Source organism: Cupressus sempervirens, chromosome 5 (assembly GCF_028749045.1).
Source record: "Cupressus sempervirens isolate cs-2001-9-10 chromosome 5, ASM2874904v1, whole genome shotgun sequence".
NCBI lineage: Eukaryota > Viridiplantae > Streptophyta > Pinopsida > Cupressales > Cupressaceae > Cupressus > Cupressus sempervirens.
Genome location: NC_143122.1, coordinates 362677374 through 362700049, shown reverse-complemented (window position 1 = coordinate 362700049; position 22676 = coordinate 362677374). Strand labels below are relative to the sequence as shown.

The following is a 22676-nucleotide window of genomic DNA, read 5'->3' as shown; positions in this document are numbered from 1 at the left end:
AGATTCTACTTATTCTGTGATATATGCGTACATTCCACATTTATAAATAAGTACACATATGCATATCTCCGAGATTAAATATATTTGATTATATTTACCAGCCATAGTGTAGCAGAATCATGTCTGATCATCTTCTCATCTTCATTACTGAAGTACATTGAAGTAAATCTCAGCAATCTTTCATGTTTATTAGTAAGGGAAATTTGACTACAGTATTGTGATAATGAATGGATACTAACTATAGTCCACTATTGTGATTGAAGAAGACTCTATACATAGTAAAGTCCTAACTCTAACCTTATGCAGTTGTTGATTTAGGGGCAATTTAGAAAGGGGACAAAATGAGAACTCTATAAACTATATAACATGCATTATAAATGGCCCCTATATTTATTTCAATAGTTATTATATAGAGGTGGAGTTTTTGATGATAACAGGGTTTTGCCCTAAGTTTTTAGGTTGAGTTCATGTTGTGGGAAAGGTAAATAATGACAGCAGGGTAGAGACAACATACAGAAGCTGAGAAGCATGATGTATGCAGATGCCAATTTAGTAGTTAAAACTGTCATATTTAGTTTATGCAATTTTCTCAAACGGTACGCTTCACTCCTGATAAAATCTGTGAAACAAGCAAACAAACACAATGTGAGCATGAAAATAAAACTACTGAAGATTATTACAAAAGACTCCTTGTCCTCTGCATATAAGTTATCTCATACATTCCATCATCCTGCAAATGGCTGCTTCCCATCATAAGATTTAGCCCACACTAGAAATTTTTGGGATATGCTGTTCAATTACATCAATAACTCTTTCACAATCCTCAAGAACTTACTGAGAGTCATTAATCTTGAACAGCAGTTTAGGTTTTTCTTGCAAAATGGGTAAATAATAAATTAATGTTTCACTATTGTTAGATGTTAAAAGAGTAAAATCCAGTAGCCCTTTAAGAGCTTCAACGTGTATATATGCATGAATAGAGTTGGGAAAGAGATGAGAGAAGCTGCAGGATATACCCATCCAGGAAAGAATCTTGAAATTACCATCAGTCTTCTTTTAAGTATCTTTTCCTCAGTTTGATATCAATTCTATGCAGTTGTGCTGAACACTAATTCGTCATTCTCAATGATCATTCATGAATCAATTGAATAATTTGAATGTAATCCTATGTTGCAAACTCAGATATTTATAATTCAAAGATATTTAAAATTAAATACTCTGAATGTGCATCCTTTCTACCTTTTTCCGTAAGTTTGTTGATAGTCGATGGATAAGTACTATTACTGTTCAACTCATCGGTAATGTTTAGGATAAGACCGTATGTGATAAAACGTTTCTTATATTTTGTAACAGGGATACTCCAGATTTTCATGTACCTTAATCTCACCTTGATACCTCCTTTCTTTTACTGGATAGTTCTTGACTGTAATTTGATTTTAGAGATTGAGATGATCTGTGAAGTTTAAGTACCTTTAGGGGAAAACAATTCTTGCAAGTGATGTGCATTCGTTAACTGGTCTACAGGATCATATAGAAATGATTTGCTAGATAACTTAGAAGTATGGACCAGTTTTTAAGGTTTGGAAGACGATGCTGGTTTGTATGTAGAGTTTTCTTTGGAATTGAAGAGAAGAACATTAGGGCGCAAAATGCAGCACTTCATAAAAAGCTTATGCAGGTATGGTCTATGCCAGAATTTGCATGGTTTTAAAAGTTTTGAGGACTGTGCTCTTTATATATTTTTAGATTGTGTCTTCATGTTTTCAGTTTGATATGTATATCTGGATATCTCTTTCTTGAACGCTTTTCTTTGTTGTCTTGGTTATGTGCTTAACAATAAGATGAATTGTATTCCATTCTGTCTTTGTTGGAGTCCTTGTCTGACTTCAAAAAGTAGATGCAAAAGTATTTCATTTATTGGATTTATTAGGCTAAATTTTTACAATGAGCATGTGAATTGCAGTTGCATGTGATTGATATTGTAACATTTGGCATTTTTGTTTGTGGAAGAAATGATCAGTGTAATCAAAGATGGGCACACAGTCTTACAAACTGGTGGAAATTTCAATTAAGTTGTAGCTGCTTGCTATAGATTTACTTTTGCACTTAGTTAAATCCTTTTTCTTGAGACACAGATTCACAATATTGATGACTGTTGTATGCAAACACCTTAAATGGCAGCTTTGATGAAGCAAACCTCAAGTGCATCTGCTATGTAAATAAAAGACTTCAAGATATGGGAGCTTGGTGAAACCTTAAGCCAAGGATGTTGGTTGTGATTTTGATGATTCTGAAACTTTGAATGAGGATTTTAATATGTGCTCATGAGTATACATTTTTGTCACTGTTTGGAACCGGGCATGGCTGTGCTGACGCAACTGCCCATCAGATCCTCAAGGTTAGCCCTGCTTATTCTGAGATGTCCATACTCACGTTAGAAGATGCCACACCTGTCAGACCACTGCTTCCCCAAGAGTGTAATCCTACAATGTCCCTTCAGCCAGTTTTTGAGGCTAGACTTTTTGCCCAATGGGTTGTAATAAGCCCTGTTGGCTCTCAAACAATCTATGCTGAAAAATTGATTTCTTCTTTTGTTTTTGAGGTTTTCCAATTTTTGATACAATAACGTAGTAGCAAAATAGAAGATATTGCAATAATAATTTCAACTCAAATATTTGGATATTACATAGGAAATATACAGCTGAAAATTCCATATTGTAATATCAACTTAGATATTGAGTATTTTCACAAAATTTTAACAACTTAGTGGATAAAATATCTCCTATTATTGAAGTCAAGAATACTTAGAAAAATTAGAAGTTATAATCCATGAACTTACACGTAAGACATGCCTTGAAACACTTTGAAATGAAGACTAGCAGCAACAAAATAATTCTTAACTAACAAATGCAACTGCAGATTTGGAAAACACTGCTCCCAAAGTGCAGATAGAAAATAATGCCCAACAACAGATACAAGTGGGTACTCAACCAAATCCAAATTAACTAGCACACAACCGCTTCTTAGCAACAACAATAACAGTATGAGAAGACACCAAAATCTAGATTCCCAACATTACAATATCTCCCAACCACAGTGTATACAGCAATGGACATAAAGAACAACTCTCATAAAACTAATTCACAATACCTCAGGTGTGAATTAGTATGAACTTGTCAGGAACAAACCCTTATACTTCAACAAGGGCACAAAAAATCAGAACTTTAGAAAAATGTGACAAAGAAGACAAAGAAAAATAAGATAATCAAATGATCAATTGTTTTCCTCATCAAACGGACTCATATTTATGATCTCCAAATGGCACAAGTTTCCCAAATGAATTCCACTTAAGAAGCTTCCTCAACACAACATTAAAATATAATAAAGTGCCTTATAATATGATTATTAATTACTTTTGGTTCTCAAAAAGAACCTTTTCCACCATAACATAATATTTGACACACAAGGCCATTGTTTCTTTTGCCCACGATTTAAAATTTGTCATCCCGGTTCCAACGAGCTATGATACTGAGGTGACCAACATACAACACCAACAAAAATAACAACCTCAACATAATAATAATTAATCTATCTTGTGAAAGCAACTGAAGAAACATTATAATCAAAATTTGACAACACCAAAGTGATCTTGATGAAGAAAGACGATGAATGAACTTGACGGGGTGACTTACTGTATATAGGTGCTCCCTCCAAGATTCTTGGAGCCCAAACCAAAAGCTCGAAATAAAAACTGAGAGGATCACTCCACTCCTCTAACTCAATTGAGCTGATCCGAACCATAGGTTGCTGGAAAGCCTATAACACCACAATTGAGACCCTCAAATCTCACAGTCAACTCACGAGGGTCGCGATGGTGAACTGACCAAACCAACTGTAGGAGCTTGCTTGCTAAAAATGGGGACAATACAATCTTCCCTCCCTAAGATTGCTTGTTCCCAAGCAATTCCAGGGCAAAATGAACAACATAATCCACTTGAATCCCAAGGGTAGAGCTATGTACTATCCTTGCAATGTACAAGCAATTCTTGTAGCATCAACACCCAAATAACTAATATGAATGACAATCATTTGGAAATTGACAGTAGGCATTGATGTTTGTAACAACTCATCGGAACTCAATCCAACTGAAATACCAACTTTATCAGCATCTGAGTCCCTATCAAATTGCTACTCACACCCAACTGCATCGTGGATATCATAGTTGGAAAACTCAGACTCCGCAACAACTTGCCAAGCCCCCCAAAAGTTTAATTGGAAAAAAATCGACTATTTAAAAAAAACTTGGAAAAACTTGGGAACCTAAAAAAATGGCTGAAATTAATTAAAAATACATATTTTATGCAAAATTTAATGAGAAGATGCATCTAATAAGTTAATTAAAGAGAACACAAAAGAAACAAGTAGAGTTTATATATATATAAATGCATAGTGGGTACAAAATCACACTCGTGGAATGCTGATGGTGGGAAGCAACATAGTAAATAGTTTCAATTTGTCAAACTAGAAGTAAATACTAAATACATCAGTACAATCACATCTTCCTCTTTCCAGTTGTACTATTAGGAAAGCAAGGGGGTCTAGTCCTTGAAGAAGTGTCCCATACCGGGATTGGGCATTAACTGTGTGATTGTGAAGTGATGCAGAGGTAAGGGTGGTGTATAGATGGCCCAATTACAAGTTCATAAATTTGTGAAAATGAACAAGTGTTTTCCCAAGGCCTTAAGTACTCGAATGTCCTCAAAACCTAACAATACTACTAACCAAGGTTCCAAGTGCTAGGGTTGATATATTTTGGTGGTAATAACTTGGATTTAAGGATTCTTGGGGTTTCAAACAATTCTCAACTCTCCAACCCTTCTAATTTCTTCAAATTGTCTTCTAGGCCTAGTTGCCCCTATTAGGCCTCTAGTGATAAAGATCCTTGATTTACTCCCAACTTTCCCAAAGCCCAAACTTAACTCTATGGATTTTCAAATATCCATTTGGCCATTATTCAACATATCACAAGGTTACCTAGGGTTATTTTGGACCAAACCCTACTGTCACTATATGGTGGCACTAAAATGCATAAAAAGTGAGCAATTTAACAAAGGAACTGAGTTATTTCCACTTCCCAGTCTCCCCACTTTAGACAGTCTCTTCTTAGGTCACGAATGTCATATATCCAAGAGGAATTAGACTCAAAGTGTCTGCAACATCAAAAGCCCCAAATTGCTTCCCTAAACCCTCCAAAACTAGGGCTTTCTAATTCAATGCTGTCCCCACACTTCTGGGATCTAATAAAGGTGGTTTCACTTTGTCCTCGACATACTCAATCACTTTCAATCATTAAACAATAGCCTCCAATGGCTAGAACTCCTACTGCTGCTCCATATGTACATCTCCATTCACCATTCACACTTCTTGGGTGATCACCATCAACAAACTCTCATCTCCACATGTCAGGGTTAGAACATTATTGTACAAGTTTGGGATGAGTCATTCCATGAGAATCAGCCAAGTCATTCATGGAATGATCATCCTATCATTAGTTCTTGTCAAAAATTAGAAAGAAAAAACACTATTCCAAATGCTTTCGGCACTAAAATGCAAGACCAGGGATGAACAAGTAACTTCAAAGCATGTGAAATGGATCTTTATACAAAATACAATATTCCCTAACACTAGAACAACTTCTGATCACAAAGCTAAATAGAAAACATCAAGATTCAATCAACAAAATGGAGTTTCTATTGATTGTTCATGCATAGTCCGTACAAAATGGATGTTCCACAATGCTGCCTGCCGTACAATGCCTCCAAAGGATCTTATTTACCTTCTTAACAACTACTCCAACTGATTGGAATCGGTTTCGAAGCTTGGTTATGCATAAAACTCCCTAAAATTACACTCCCTCCAAAAGTGAACTAACCGTTGGAATTCAAAGATTTACAATTTATTGCTTAAAACAACTATTTAACTTTGCCAACTTGCCTATTAGGTCCTCTAGACCAAATTAACAAACCTTAAATCCTTCTAGGACTCCTAAAGACTCTATTTGAATTCATATGTCTTTTTACCCTTAATTCATCCTTAGAGATCCTAAGGTCCTTAATAGACCCTTCAAGACTCATTACATCTTTAACATCCTCAATGCCTCCTAAGGCCATGATTGGCTTCAACACATGCCAATTTATTGGTTCATAGTCTTCTTTGCCTCTGATCCACCTTTTCTCTTCCATAAGGACCTTTGCACATGTTGATGTTCTTACACCATGAAGTCTGTGGTTGTGCCTCCTTGCTCGACATCCCTATTGACTTGCTTGGCATCCTGGAAGAGGATGTATCTCCTCCTATATGTGGTACTGGTAATGCCTCCTCTGAGCTTGAATCATCATTGTTTTCGTCCTCAATGTCATCCATTGTGAAATGAAAATTTGTTCCAGCACCCCCGTCCATGGCCTACCTCTCCAAATCAGCGATCTCATCCACTGAAAACAATGGACCTGGCTCTTGTGCTGTCCAATTAGAATAAGGATCTATCTCTTTTAGATCAAGTGGACCAGGTAGTGCTGAACTCTGTGACCTTTTTATGTGCAACTTAAGATTATAGTGTACATAAACAAGGTAATTAAGCCGTCTTCGAGTCATTCTGTTTCTTTTCTTTGTGTGGATGTACTCAAATAAGCTCCAATTGTGCTCACAATGGGATGCGCTACAAGGTTGGCAGAGGACTTTGAGAGCAAAATCCTTTAAATTGGGGGTATTGCCACCCCAACTTGCCCACCAACCATTTGTAAAACAAAATATAATAAGTTATAAAGCAATGAAAAAAGATAATCAGAAAACACAACTTATCAATTTGCAAAAGCTTTAAAGCTTGACGTTTTACCTGGTGGTTGAGTAGCTCTTGTTCTCTTTGTTCGCATAGAAGAGAACAAATTACCCTTCGATTCCACATAGACTTGTTGTTCGGTCACAACAAGGTCTCTCTTTGCTTCATTGGATATCATTCTCTCAATGCATTTAGAGAGACCTTCCGTGACCTCTCCGTTGGATCTAAGTAGGAATCATTAGCCCTAAAACAAATAGAAAATGATATCAAGTGTTACTACACAACCTTAAAAAGTAAAGTAAAATGAAGTCTTAGTAAAATCTCAAAGACAATCGTAGTACCAAAATTTGGGGTTGAGGAAGTAGCCTACTGCATGAATGGGTTGGTGGAGCATATTGTTCCACCTCCTATCAATTATTTCCCAAATGGGGTCAAATTTGAGTTTGTCCGCACGATAATAATTTCTAACAGCCTCTTTGGCCTTATCCATGGCCTCAATAAAGACCTCCCATTGGGGATTGTTGCCCATCACATATGCGTAAGACTCTAACCAGGGGCATAGATATCTACATTTGAAATTTGAAAAATACAAAATAGTTAATAACATAGTAAATTACGAATTAATAATGAAACTTGAATCAACTAAAAAAATAATGTTTTGATTCTTGAAGTTACCTCCACAATCTCCTTAGCTTTTGCAAAAAAATATCATCAAAGACTATCTGTGCCATAGCCTCTCCTTTGGGCTTCTCTGCATAAGGTGCAGCAACCCAATTAGTAGACATAAACATTTGTTTCAGAGCTAATATGTGGTTGAGAATACTTTGCAATGTCAAGAACACTATTGCAAACCTTGTCATAGCGGGTCTCACCAAGTTTTTCCCTTTCGTGGTCTTTCTCATCAAACTGAGAACCCATAGGTGATTATAGATATATTTGGTGACTCGCCTAACATCTTCCACAACTGGACTCAACCAATCAAGTTTTTCAATTTCCTCCAAAAGAAGGTCAAAAACATTTGCTGCACAAGGTGACCAAAAAAGTGTGGGATGCCTCTCTTTGAGGATTCTACCTAAAAGATTAGTAAAAAATCAATAATTAGTTACAAACTTTCCATATTTACATCTAATCTAAATTGAATAATACTATAGCATTACATTCATGATTCATATTAGACATAAAAGATTAAATTTATTTGCTGCCATAGATGCTGCTGCATTATCTATGATGATTTGCACCACATTCTTTGCTCCCACTTCCATGACAACATTCTCCAACTTTAAAGCCAATATGTGTGCATTTTTCACTTTGTTGGAGGCATCAACAAATTTCCAAAACACTGCATCATCTTTGCTAGCAAACAAAAAATTAATAATGGTTCTACTTCTTCCATCTGTCCACCCATCAGATAAAATGGTGCAGCCATATTTTTTCCACTCTTTCTTTTTGTCTTCTATCAATACTCTTGCCCTATCAACCGCATTATCAAGCAACCGACAAAATTTAGGTGTAATAAAGTGTTAGTAAAAACAGGAAATAACAATTAAGATTTAAAATATAACAATGAACTGAAGTGAATCACAATTATTTACAATTACTAAATAGTAAACTACTAACCTTCCACTCAAATCCTTGTGAGAAGGGAGCTTGTATCCTTTACCCGATATTGAAATTGTATTCACCAAATTCAACCAATAAGGACTATCAGACACATACATTGAGAGATTGTTGAAAAACCAAAAAATCAGCGGCTGCAATATCAGTTTGCTCATGCACCTCCTTTTTCCATGGGGTGCCCTCTAATGATGGCTGTGATCCAGTTGTGTTCCTGAACACAAAATAACTCCCTATCCCTAATGCAAATGGTGATGAAGAACTAGGAAATGTAGAAGAAGTGGAACCGTCAAAAGAGACACTTTGTTTGCGGATCCGCGGGCCATGAAGAGATGTCAGTATGTTCTTAAGTGCTTCTTCTCCTTCTTGGATATCAAAAGGAGCTCCTTGAGATTCAACTATGGCTGCCCTCATAGCTAATTTCGCCCTCTCCCTGTTCAATTTTTTCTCTTCAGTAGCTGCAAATAGGGCATTGATGAGTTTTTTTTCTTCTTCATTTACCTTGAGACAAGGATTTGGATCATGTTTCTTTATGCTTGCAAGGTGGTATTTGAAGCGGTTTATGCATCTAGAAACTAGTTTTTGCATATGCAATACATATAACTTTCCCAACATGATTTGGAGCTTCATAGGCAAATCGCCATGCCTTATCTCTTGCATTTTTAGGCCGAGTGCCTATATATCTAGATGGGCTTTTTTAATGCTTAACCACTGCCCTACACATAAACTTATAGAAAAATGAATAAACAAAGTTAGAACTTAGAAGTTAGAGCTATGAGTATGAACTAAACAAACTAAACGAACAACTAGGGTTTGTTTTTAGAAAGTCTACATATTCTTCACAAAAATTTGTCAAACATAGAGATGAATGGCTTTCAAATGATTCAAACATAGAGTTAAAATGCTTTTAAATGATTTGAATTCATTTACAAGCAACAACAAAACAACAGAACATTTTTTAAAATTATGAAAAGTTTTCCAGCTATGATAAAAAGTTAAAAACAATCTCAACAAACCTACCTAGAAAGAGATTTGTCTTCTAAAACCGGTTAGAATTCTCTACAAATCCACTCAAATCTGCCTTAAATCATTTGCAATCACCTAAGAATGCCTCCAAGCCTTCTTCTCTCCACACCCCAAGCCTCTAGAATGCACAAATGCAATTAGCATTGCAAAAAAACATTTTTTTCCCCCTGTATTGCTGGACCAGCACGTGGACTGCTGCTTCCGCAAGTTTTTAAAACAAAATTGCCGATTGGTTGTCGATTAATCGATGAGTTATACTCCCAACCGAGTACTTGATTTTTGCGATTTTTTTCTTGAAAAACTTGCCTTGCTCAAAATCTCAGCGAGAGTTGGAAACTCGTTGAATACTCGGCGATTGGTCCAACTATGGTGGATATGATAACAACCATAAGTACTTGAATCACTATCACCAAATCCAACCTTTGATAAACTGTCCGGGGTGTGTGGATACTGCAAGTGGTCTAACTTGCAGCTGTTGATCCCATCTATAAAAGATTGTACCAACCCATCCCATAGTGGATGGTATGAAACTGGAGCTAACTCACACCGACATGAAACCCAATCCTCTACTCGTGGGTCAAGCGAGAAGTGATGAGCACTCCTTATAGTGTAATGCCAATAAATCTCCCAATCTCTATCAAGGGCTCATTCAAACTGAGAATGAAGAGACAACTCTAATCTCTGACTTCGTACTAGTAGTTGGACAGGGTCTTAGGAAATTCTCTCAGCAAACTTGACCACAAGATCCATGTGGGGATGTTTCCCACCAACCTTTGAATAGCACGAGAGCCCTAGATGAGAGTACCCTTTGACACTCTATATGAATCCTCCCGCACGTTTGAACTCTCCAAAAGATAATGAAAGACTCTGTGTAGTAGAAATTATATGTGGAAGCATCAACTCACTCCTTGCAATCCACAACTGATCTCTTTGAAAATGTGGTGCAACAAGAATCACACTGTAGTTCTCCATTGATGCTCTCACCTCTTCCATACCTATCACACCCATATCCTGGATGGATGTGAGTATCACATCATCACGTCACTCATCCCCAACTGTGGAAGCAAACTCACTACCAACCACAATATGCAATTGAACAGGGTCTAAGGGTGGTGTTGATTGTACACGCTCTAACTCCACAATAACCTAATCCAATTGTGACAATGACTCCTGAAGAGCCAACTGATTACACTAAAGAGAGTCCCTAGTCATTGTAATGATCCCTTCTACTAGGTTAGCTTAGAATGATCGTAGAAAGAATAATGTGATCTTATAGAAGTTGATTCTTAGATCAATTAATCATATTTACACTATTTGTAAATATTATCACTGAATTCTATTAATAATTTTAGATTTCGTAATAGATGGTAGATTTACAGCTACTCAAGTTTGGACATGATCTACATGGAGTTCGCTTTCTCCTAACATGAGCGATTTACTTCTCCCCCTGTGCACACTCCCTGTCCAATATTTAAATAGTCTAATGGTTCTTATAGATTTATCCATCAATTACTAATAACATTAGTTATTATATTAGACTCCAAGTAAGAGACTAATTTATTATCGCATTAAAAGATAAACATACTACCAATATAAGTTTAGAAGCAACTCTATGATTAAAGATTATATTGATTAGAGTGCCGCCCACAGTACAACATTGAGTTGGCTTGTCTTCCTTTGGGGAGGTCATTAGTTCAAAACCTCGCATTGCCAATATAAAAAAACTCGATTATATTCCTTAACAATATTATGAATTGTTATTATCAACTCCAACTATTACAATTATAACTATATTTATATAGAGTATTATAATATACTTGATAATAGAAAATTGTATAGAAATTATATTTGAAACGTACGTCATTATAAGTCAACACTCATGTATAAATTGAGTATGTGTGCTAGCCCTATGAGTACGTGGTAGTACTCTTTATCATAAATGCTTGCCTTTATAATGATAATAATATTTCTACGCAGTCGTACTATATGACGTGGCACATTAAGTGAATTGTCATAATTATACATATGCTAATATAAGTTATATAACCCTTCCCTACCTCTCAAGCTTCAACATTACCCTATATACGGTTGACTTTATTTGTTTTAGTATTGCTGATATTGGTCTAGTAATTCCTTATTTAACATTAAAGCAGTTAGGGTACTAATATGTCACCCACCCCTATTGCTACAAGTAGCCCTTACAAGTGGGTAATGTTCGGATGAATCAAATTCCCTCTTTTCAAATTCTTGCTCTCTTTCTTTTTGATGATGTTGCACCATGAACACATTTTGAGAAACACGCGTGAATGTCATCTATGAATATGCGCTTAGAACTCTTTGCCACGATATATTTTAATGGGTTGAAACTTGTATTATATTTCACGTTGTATAGCCTTTTCAGCCCTTATTTCTCCATCATTCTCCACATCATGCCTCCCTATCCATTCACTGTTGTTTTCCTCCTTATCCCTCTGTGCCATGTCGTATGGTTTTTTACTTTGATTTATATTTCCCCATTTCAAAGGTTGTGTCCTTTCTACGTGCTATGCCATTAGACTTATGCAGGTGATTGACCATTTAATAATGTTAGTGTGCTTACTAATTTACTTAGCGGGTTAGTTTATTTAGGATTTGATTATTAATCTTTATATTATTCATTTATGTACCTTATCACTAATAGTTGTTTTATATCTATGTATTGATTGGCTTTATTTATTAATAATTATATATAATAATAATAATAATTAGTTGGTCATTTTATATATAGTTTTAGTCAATTATGAGTGGGTATATTCATATCATACTATAGATCATATTAGATTAGAGATCTATATCAATTGATGAATTTGTTGTCTAATGTCTATAATATATTATTATTTATTCTAATTCATTCTACATGATATAGTGTTCACATGTCCAATTTGGACTCATGATAGTCACCTCAAGCTCTTGGGTGAGCTCAATGGTCTTATCTTCCCCTAACAATGTGTCATAATAGGGGCCTCCCCATTGCAAAAGGTATTCCCTATCAACAACTAAATGTGAATAATTATGCTTGAAGATTCCGACAACCTCTCAAAGCACATGAACCTCTGCTAGGGAAAGACTACTATCACTGTGCTCATCTGACAATGGAGCACCTAACTAGATGCAACTAGCATCTGATGGATAGCATCATAATGCTTCAGAGTGAAGTGATGTCACTATCACTCACCTTCAGCTCACTAGTCCCATGATACCTCTGTTACCCCTGACTCCTTTGCAAACACATTGCCTCACTATCTGCATTGTGATAGGAAACTGAATCAATACTGCTCACCACATGTGTGCTATCGTCCTTGCACACCTTTGCAATCGAGATACAACTACTTGGTATCTCAACCAACACTTATTCTAGAGAAGTGGAATCCCTCACTATATCGAACTCCTAGTTTGACTCTGCTCCCCCCTCAACAAAAATTCCTTGTAAATCTTGCTTTTGGAACCCATCGAAAATCTCCTTGGAGTCATCACCCAATAACTGACAAGGGGTATCATACCCAGTCCAACTCATAACATCATCAAATGGATTATCAAATGTGTCTATACTCTCTGTATCCTCATCACCTGACAAAGCCTCAACTGCTGTCACCTGACCAATATACACCACCCAAATCAATAATAACACAACTGGGTGACTCCATACATACATCAATCCCACTCGGGAAAGAAGTTGCCTACTGCACTGGAGAAATACTATGACAACTGACATATAAATCTCCAATAACAATCCCCTCCTCGGGAGAGTTAGAACAATCAAAGTAATTGCTGCTCCAATAACACCTGCACTATCCACAACAACTCTGGAATCCTCAACCTGCTGAAGCTTAGTGTTGTTGTCCACCAATGACACTTGCACATCCACATGTCTTTGTGTAGAGTGTCCAACATGAAGACCTCATATAGATCTAGCAAGTGTCGTACTAAACATAGGAACATTTGCATCATAAATACTTGTCGGGAAAAGTCAAGCCTTCTTCCTTGCATCCTTGGTGCTTGTTTCTTAAAAGTGAAAACCATTTTACTTTGCTGCCCTATCAACCGTCTCTGGATCCAACAGTCTCTTCGCTAACTTTTTCTGATGAAGCTTAAGTTTCTCCATGCTCTCTTGCAACGCATTAATTTTCCTGCTAACTTCCTCATTACCCCAGCAGCTTCTAGAACTACTAATCCTCCTATGTCTGTCCATGGCTAGAAGATGCTAGAGTGCTGGTCACTCCAAATGCAACAACAGATCTGAATTAATAATTAATTCCTACTACAAAGGAGGGTGAGAAACTGCCTTGAGATGACTGTAAAAAGCCCTTTTGGCTCTTAAACAATTGATGCTGAAAAATTGATCTCTTTTTTTATTTTTGAGGTTTTGAAATTTTTGATGCAATAATATAGCAGCAAAATAGAAGATATTGCATTAATAATTTCAACTCAAATATTTGGATATTACATAAGGAATGTACAACTAAAAATTCTAGATTTTAATATCAACTTCGATATTGACTGTTTTAACAAAATACCAACAAGCCAGTTGATAAAATATAACTTGTTATCTAAATCAACCATACCTAGACAATTTAGAAGTTATAATCCATGAACTTACAGGTAAGACATCCCTTGAAACCCTCTGAAATGAAGACTAGCAATAGCAAAAGAATTTTTCAAAACACAAATGCAATTGCACATTTGGTAAACGCTGCTCCCAAAATGTAGATAGAAGATAATGACCAATAACAGATACAAATGGGCACTCAACCAACTCCAAATTAATCAACACACAATCACTTCTTAGCAACAATAATAATAGTATGAGAAGACACCAAAATCCAAGTTCCCAACACCAAATTATCTCCCAACCATAGTGTATACAACAATGGAAATAAATAACTATTCTCAAAAAACTGATTCACAATACCTCAGGTGTGAATTACTATGAACTTGTTAGGAACAAACCCTTATACTTCAGCAAGGGCACAAAAAATCAGAATTTTAGAAAAACTTCACAAAGATGACAAAACAAAATAAAATAATCAAATGACCAGATACTTTCCTCATCAAATGGGCTCGTATTTATAATCTCCAAATGACACAAGTTTCCCAAATGAATTCCACTTAAGAAGCTTCAACACAACATTAAAATATAATAAAGTGCCATATTATTAATAATTAATAATTATTTTTGGTTTCCAAAAGTGATCTTTTTCTACCATAATACAATATTTTGACGCACAAATCCATTGTTTCTTGTGTCCATGATTTAAAACTTTTTATCTCAGATCTAACGAGCTATGATACGGAGGTGACCAATATACACCACCAACAAATATAACGTTAGTATATTAATTTACCCATCTTGCAAAAACAACTGAAGAACCATCAGAATTGAAATTTGACAACACTAGAGTGATCCTGATGAAGAAATATGGTGAATGAACCCAACAGGCTGACTATAAATAGAAGTTCCCTCCACGATTCTTAGAGCCCAAACCGGAAGCCTGAAATAAAAATTGAGAACATCACTCCACTCTTCTAACCCAATTGAGCTCATCGAAACCAATAGTTTGACTTACTATAAATAGTAAGTCCCTTGAACGGAGCCATAATGCACCATAGGCTGTTGGAAAGCCTATAACCCCACAACTGAGACCCTCAAATCCTACTGTTAAATCACTAGGGTCACGATGGTGAACTTGTAAGAATTTGGTATAGCTCTGATACCATGTAAGAATTTGCCTAAGGCAATAATTCAACACCAAGATCAAGAAGCTCAATAGATAGCACAAGAGAGACAAATAGTGATCAAATGAGAATGGATATCAAATGATTGCATATGAGATATTTGGATGAATACAACATACAGGTGCCTTGTATATAAAAAGGCAACTAGAATGCTAGGAGTCAGCAAAGAGATAAAAATCACGACTAAGCACATCTCCACCAAGAGTGAATTATCCTCCATTGAGCACAAGAGTTTGTGCAATGATGAGAGGATAAGTTTACATAGGTGTATCTCATAACGAGATGTTGTAGACACCATGTGCTCAAATAAGTTGCTAACTCCTGTGTTGTCAACAAGACAACTCATATGACTATGCACATTCCTAAGTAAACTTAAGTAAAGTGTAATAATAATTAATTATTTACACTAACATATCTAACCAAGCCAACTGCAGGAGCTTGCTAAAAATGGAGACATTACATGAACATTTGATTTTATGGGGCAAATAAATCCCAATTTGTCTATCGGGCATAGTTATGTGCTAACATCGACATATTATTGCATCCGTTGGTCCGAGGCCATTCCATGCAAAACCAACACGATAGACGTAATAATCCAATTCATTAAGGAGAACGTTGCTACAAGATTCAAGATGCCTTTCGCTTTCGTATGCAACAACGGCTCAACATTCGCCTCTTCTCAGGTCTTGGAGTAGGCTTATGCCAAGAGTGTTACCTCGAAAAATTCATGTAATTACCTATGCTTCATGTAGTTTCCAAGACGGGAACGATTTAGGGGAAGGGAACGTGTTTCCGGTATGGGTACGGGTTGAAGCCAAAATTAGGGGACAAGACCTTTGGGGACGGCTATAAAATATAGGGGATTTTTAAATTTTTATATATGGAGTATTAGACTTTAGAGATTTATTTCAAATATGCATATCATAACATTGATAAACCATTCACCATAGAATACATAGAAATTGAAAACTATCAAGATTAAAATCAAAATGAGAATATGATATGATATATCATATATCCGAATATCGCATACAATTAGCAAAAATGCCCAAAGGCTCCAAGTACCAATGTATCATCATGATGCATGAAATCAAAATGACATAATGAAGTAAATACTAAATAGTAAAATACTAGAAGTGTAAAGATAAGATAATAATATTAATGTCCATCAAAAAATCAGAAAGGTTTATGGGACTGAGCATACAAACAAAAGAGTCGGCCACACTAGAAACACCAAATCGGTGTTGGAAAATAAACAAAACAAGATAGAAGACCAAGAAACACAAGGTAAGAACTATGAGTCCTTCCTTGGTACAAAGTAATCAGAGACAAAGGGATATAACAGTGGACGATTCAAAGTTTTTGATCTTTGCTGAGATGCACTAGAGGATTGTCGCTGCCTAAAAAGACTGGTATAGTGCTTGACTAATCTAGGAGTAGTGCTGGAAGGCCTTTTAACACCTCGTGACGAAGACAAGGGGGAGTAAAAGGCGGTAATGAGCTGGTTAGAGGTGTGGATCTGAGACGTAAATGAGATGTCCAACTCCATAATAATCAAAAGCAATAATGTATCTGAGTATCTGCAAAGTGGAAAGCCAAATATATGGCTGTCCTCTAGGAATCTAAATCTATATCTAAATCAAGATCAACGCCAGTCTCTTCCTTTGAATCTTTGGCAGGGGTAGGTAGAGGGTCCTCTTCCAATGGAACACCAAGCAGCCCTGAAGGTGTGTTATCCTCGTGAATTTGCAATGCATCCTTAGGATTAACATCCCAACGTAGTGCTGGAGTTTGTTGATACTCAAGATTGTAGTAGTCGCAATACACTGTGAACAAACACAAGCTTCTCCAATCGTCTAGAGGTAAGGTTGTTCCTCTTGACCGATTGGATGAAGCTATATGTAGACCAATTCCTCTCTGCAGTAGAGGAACTCACAACCTGTGAGAGAAGACAGATGACAAGACCTTTCAGCTTAGGTGCGTCTCTACCATGCCATGTCCACCATCCAATCGGGTCCTTTTGAGCTAATGTAGCTCTATCAGTGCTCGTCTCCAGTCTACCAAATGTTGGACCATGAAGATTGGCAAAGTCAAGCCATTGCCCTTGAATTTTTGCAGCATCCTTTATATTATACATTTTTGCAAGGGCCTTGAAGAAGCCCTCCTTCACCTATATTGAACAAACAAAAATTTAGAAGTTAGAGTTTATAAACTTCACAAATAAAATCAAAATTTTAAAAACATATTATAAAATCAGAAATCTTAAACATAAATTAAACTCACCTCCTCATCACTAGATGGAGGCACTCTCCCAGGCCTTGGTGCATACCATTTCGGATTGACTGCATAGGCTGCCATATGAAGTGGGGTGTTCATAGTGTTCCACCTTTTTGTTACAATGGGCTTAAGATGCTCCTCATAAAACTCTTAAGTAAGTTCCTTCTCTTTAATAGCTTGCTTGATCTGTCCAAGCATGCTATCAAAGGTCTCGTAAATCTCTCCAAGGCTAGGAGAGTCAGTATCAACATATCTAATGACTTGCACAATAGGGTCAATGAAGGAGCAAATGTATCTACAAATGAAAGAAAATTGCAAGTGAGAAACATCACATGTTAAAAAAAATCAGCAAGTTCTTACATCAGGAATATTTTTATTAAATCAACAATAACAATTATGATGTCAATTATTTATGTTTCTTACCTCATTGTGGTCCACCAGTTCTCATCCAGGATTCTTTGTTTGACAAGTCTTCTATCCGGGGTGCTTGATTCATGCCATCTATTCCACTTTGCATTGACCACTATGGACTGTAAGGCCTCTTGGACCTCAAGCATCCTCTCCAACAAAATGAAGTAGTTAGCATATCTAGTGTCCATAGGCTTGAGGAATTCTTTTTTGGAAAATGTCTTAAATAATGCAAGAGATGTGTGATGATTGCAAATAAACATTTACACGTCTCTAGCCTCAAACACCATAGCCTTTATCCAATCAATTTTTCCAAAGTCCTTCAAGGTGTTATTCAATGCATATACACAACATGGGGTCCAAAAAATGTGTCTATAGGTGTTTTCTACTATCAATCCAACTAATTTACACACTCAGGCCGAATCAATGACTACTTACACAATATTTGAAGCCCCTACCTCTTCTATAGCATCCTTCAAAATCTGAAATTGGAAGGATGCATCCTTTTTTTTTTTCCCGAACAATCAATGGCTCTAAGAAAATAGGCCCCTTTTGTACTAGTGACAATAAGATTGATGAGTGGCCAATGTTTGATATCGGTTCAACCATCCATGATGATAGAACATCCATCACTCATCCATGTTTGTCTCATATCCTCTATCAAAATGTTTATTTTTGAGTACTCTTTGTCAAGAATAGTGGTGCGTAATTTAGTCTCTCTTGGTGGTACAAATGAGGGACCAACAACATAAATATCTTTGCACATTTGTTTATAGAATGAGGAACAAGAAATATGGTATGGTATGCCATGAGCAACAAGAAATCTGCCAATGGTGTCATGTCCTTTTCTCAATTTTAATACTGGGCAACAGAATTAATCTATCTCCACATCCGGATAAATTAATATCGACTTTAGGCAGGATGCTATCCAGTCACAAAAAGGGAAATTTAATTTAATATATTCCAGGACTTTATTAAAGGTACAAAGTTAAGTCACTTTAATGTTTTAAAGTTATTTACTTTATAAATAGCTTTAAGTGACTACAGGACGAAAATGACTTTTTAATCTCACATTCTTTGCACGTGGTACTTTTCCCTCATTCCGAGGCTATAAATGCACGAGTTTGCATTGGGATTAACACAAGAAGAATGATATTAAATGCTCTGATAAAACTACTGGTTCCTTGACTGTGACTGGACTGGGACTTGAGGACGAAAACCCTCTAGTCTGGAAATTTCAAAGAGTTGGACGATACCCCAAGCTCTTTTCAGATCTGTAGATGGGTGAAATGGGCATCAATTGGCAAAATAAGTGAGTTGTAGTATTATGAACGATATAGTTAAGGAGCAGAATCCATTCGCAGGTATAAGGGAAAGAAAAAGAAGGAGGCAGAATACATAGTCGGCTCCAGAGGCTGCTAGATTCTCCAGTACTGGAAATTCGCAGGTCGATTTCAGACAGGTATTATACTTCCCCGACAATGCAGTTACACCACGCAGTAGGCATTCGCGTGAAGAAAGTTGGAGTTTAGGGCATCGAGCAAAAAGAGGCTCTTGCGAGCAGAACCAGGGCACAACTGCATAATACACGAGTTCGTCAGCAGCAACAGTAGTATCCTTGGGTTTGGCGGGCTGGGGTTTCTATTTACGCATCTGTTGTATAAGAGAGCCAAGTTGGTTTTGGATCGACTTTGCTTAAAGTTAGTTTAACGCTAGCGTCTGAAGTCATACACGCAGCTCTTTGGACGGGTTGCCTCTGTTGAAAATGTGAAAGGGACCATTGTGGGTGGGTCACGATTCTGTAGAAGATAGGAAGGCGAATAACAGAGTTTTTATGTCATCAATGGCATTTTGATTCAGCCGGCTCCCTACAACAAGATTACTACTTGCAGTCCAAATGATGAGAGGTCTATAATGCCCTGTTCCTTACGTCTATTCAGTGCATTGTTATAAACGGGATTAATATTTCTCTATTCATTTCTTTTCATCAAAAATATATTTGGACTCACAGTCATATTGCATAGCTTGAGAAGTACTATTGTAATCTTGTGGAAAAATCCTGGAAGGCTTTGATGTTAAATTTAATAGTACGGAACTGAAACTTCACTAGTTGTTCATTCTAGGGATTGTACCTTCTAACTATCTTCATATTGAGATTGTATTGCATTGATAATAATCATCTCATATCAGTGCTAGTTTAACAGTAACAAAATTTTAAACTCCTATCCTTCCATGGGAAGAGCAGTGGATAAAGACTGGACAACTGTTTGACAAAATGCTTACCTCTGTTATCTCATAACTGGACTGGAATTTTAAATACATTAAAAGTAATAAACATCGGGAATTCCTACAGGAACTGGTGAACTGTTTGATTGTATCTCGTCACAAAATTTTACACAACATTTGCTAGATTTCAGGGTCGCAACATCTTAGAACTCATCTGAACTGCTGTAGGTAATAGCTCAGAATATTACAAATGGACTCTTCAGCTCTCTCTTTTGCTTGTATGCTAAATAAAACAGCCACACTGGTATCTCTCTTGGTCTTTCCCTTCCCTTTAGTAGTAGTAATAGTGGGAGTGAGTGTGGGAGTGAATGAGGGTGTGGGTGTGTTACCTGTAGGACCCCCGGATTTCAATAACTCCCCCGCCACATACAATGTATTGGCCTCAAGTTTTTCATCATCCTTAATTTTTTTGCAACCTTTCACCCCTTGCCCACCTACCCATAAAAGATAACAATACACTCTTGTGTAGCTCCCAAAATAATGTTTCTTACATATATGGCACTCCCATTCCCTACTACTTGTCGATTTTTGTTCTTATTGTTGTCTACTTTTGTGGCAAATTGTAGGAGAGGTTTCTTAGGTTTGAATGGACTTTTGACATTTTTTTTAGGGCTTTGGAAGGGCACTCAAACGGATTAGGCAATGCATCTTCCACAGGGACATTTTGATTTATATTATGCTCAAATGAAGAATCATCCATGGCTGCCCTAGGTTTTTTTCTTGGCCTTTGTAAATGCAACACTTGAGTTTCTTGCATGGCAACATCCATGCTATCACTATTTCCCTCACTCTTGCTGCTGCTCATGTTTTTGCCTTTGGATTATACAATGTATTATATTGTTGCAAGTTATGGGAAAAAAACATTTCAATGTTCCATTCAACGTGCCCTCTCTATGCCATTAGAAAAAATGAAAAATGGCAACAAACAATAATAAAGTTTGAATCAAACAAAAAGAAAATAAAAAACATATCTGGAATGAAGAAGAAATGAACCTCCTCTTGCATCCAAAATGCACTCCTCTTTGGCTGCTACTGTTTTCCTCTTCCCAACTTGCAAATAACTAAAATGAAGAAAATACCTGACTCTTTTGTCTTTTAAAGCCAAAGTAGGGTTTGCAATATTTTACAAATACCTAACATCCATGTGGGGCCCGCGCAGATAGGAGACAAAGCCAAAAAATATATTTTTCAAAACATTGTTGACTGCAGACCGTGTGCTGGGGAAAAGGGGACGAGATGAGGTTTCGGGGATGCTTGAGTGACGGGAATGGTGTCCTTGGTATGAATTTCCATACTTGAGTTTCCTGCGAATTAGGAAACGACATTTTGGAGACAATACCCAAAATTGCCCATTTGGATGACATTGGGGACAGCCAAAGGGGGTACCCGCGTCCCCATTTCGTACTTGGTACGAGTACGAAGGTAAAACCCTAGGAAACGTGTCCTCGTGGAGCATAGGTAATTACTATTCGCAAGGTAACAGAGTAGGAAAATAAACCAACAAGAACCTTTTAGAGGTTACCAAACATCTGCTAGAGAGAAATCCTTGAGATTGGCATCACAAGCTTAGGTTTGCCCTCTTGGTCAGATTGCATTCGAGCTAAGGAAGCCTTAGAGAACTTCTCCATTCTACCTGGTCTACGGCTAGAATTCGATGTTCCTCATGAATTTGCAAAATTCTGGACCTGAAATTCATGCGGGAGTTTGACGAGAGGGACAATGTTGTAGAAGTTTGCCTCCTCAATCTTGTTCGTCTCAAAGAAAAGAGGGACGTAACCCTTGAACGTTTTACTGAACACCAAGCAGTGGCAAATGATGGTTTGACAAAAGAGCCCAATCCTTTCGGATTTCGGACCTAGTCATCCTTTGGGACAAGGCCCATGAGAAGCAAGGAAAACACACAAAGTTTCAATGGCTCTGACTTGGGCCTTATCAAATCTTAGAGATTTGTGGGGCTGACACTTGCCATCTTAGTTCATTAACTAGAGAAGCTGATTTGTTGCCCATCAACAAATAGTTCCTCAAACACTACTTTGAATGAAGAGACAGGATAAGGGTGTCCATTCCCTCTTTTTGTTGTATAATATGTATAGTTGCTTGTAAATATCTCTCTGGTGTACCAATGGGTCTACCCTGAAAATTCTTTTTGCTTTGTCCTTTTTGCCTTAACTTTGTTGGCCCTTGTTAATAGTGTTGTCAGGTCTTGGTTTTGTTTTGGTCTTTTTGGGGACTCAGTGTGGTGCTCCTCCAAGTAAGTGGGGATGCTTCTCATGACATCATGTGACTCACTTGAAATCTGTTCTATGGTACTCAAGTACTCATTTGCTTACCTTGCAAATTCCTAGTCACCCTATTTTTGTTAATTGAAATCTATGAGTATGAACTTAGGGAACAACCAAACTTTTATCAAGTTTGGATAACTTTGCTCTTGCTTAACTTGATCCAATGACCAACTAAG

General features: G+C 36.8%; 1 protein-coding gene across 4 annotated transcripts in view; it reads left to right on the top strand.

The window, feature by feature from the left end:
• Nucleotides 1–22676, top strand: part of LOC149556236 (transcription factor IIIB) — a 137378-nt gene that overhangs the window by 37066 nt on the left and 77636 nt on the right. For 2 of the 4 annotated variants that reach the window (XM_089830383.1, XM_089830384.1), the window contains exon 2: nucleotides 1525–1678. The exons of 1 other annotated variant lie outside the window; for it this stretch is intronic. In XM_089830383.1, coding sequence (XP_089686509.1) covers nucleotides 1562–1678 — 117 coding nt within the window. In that variant the 5' untranslated portion in view covers nucleotides 1525–1561. The remainder of the gene's footprint in view (nucleotides 1–1524; nucleotides 1679–22676) is intronic. One more of the 4 variants, XM_089830386.1, reaches the window with a different exon arrangement.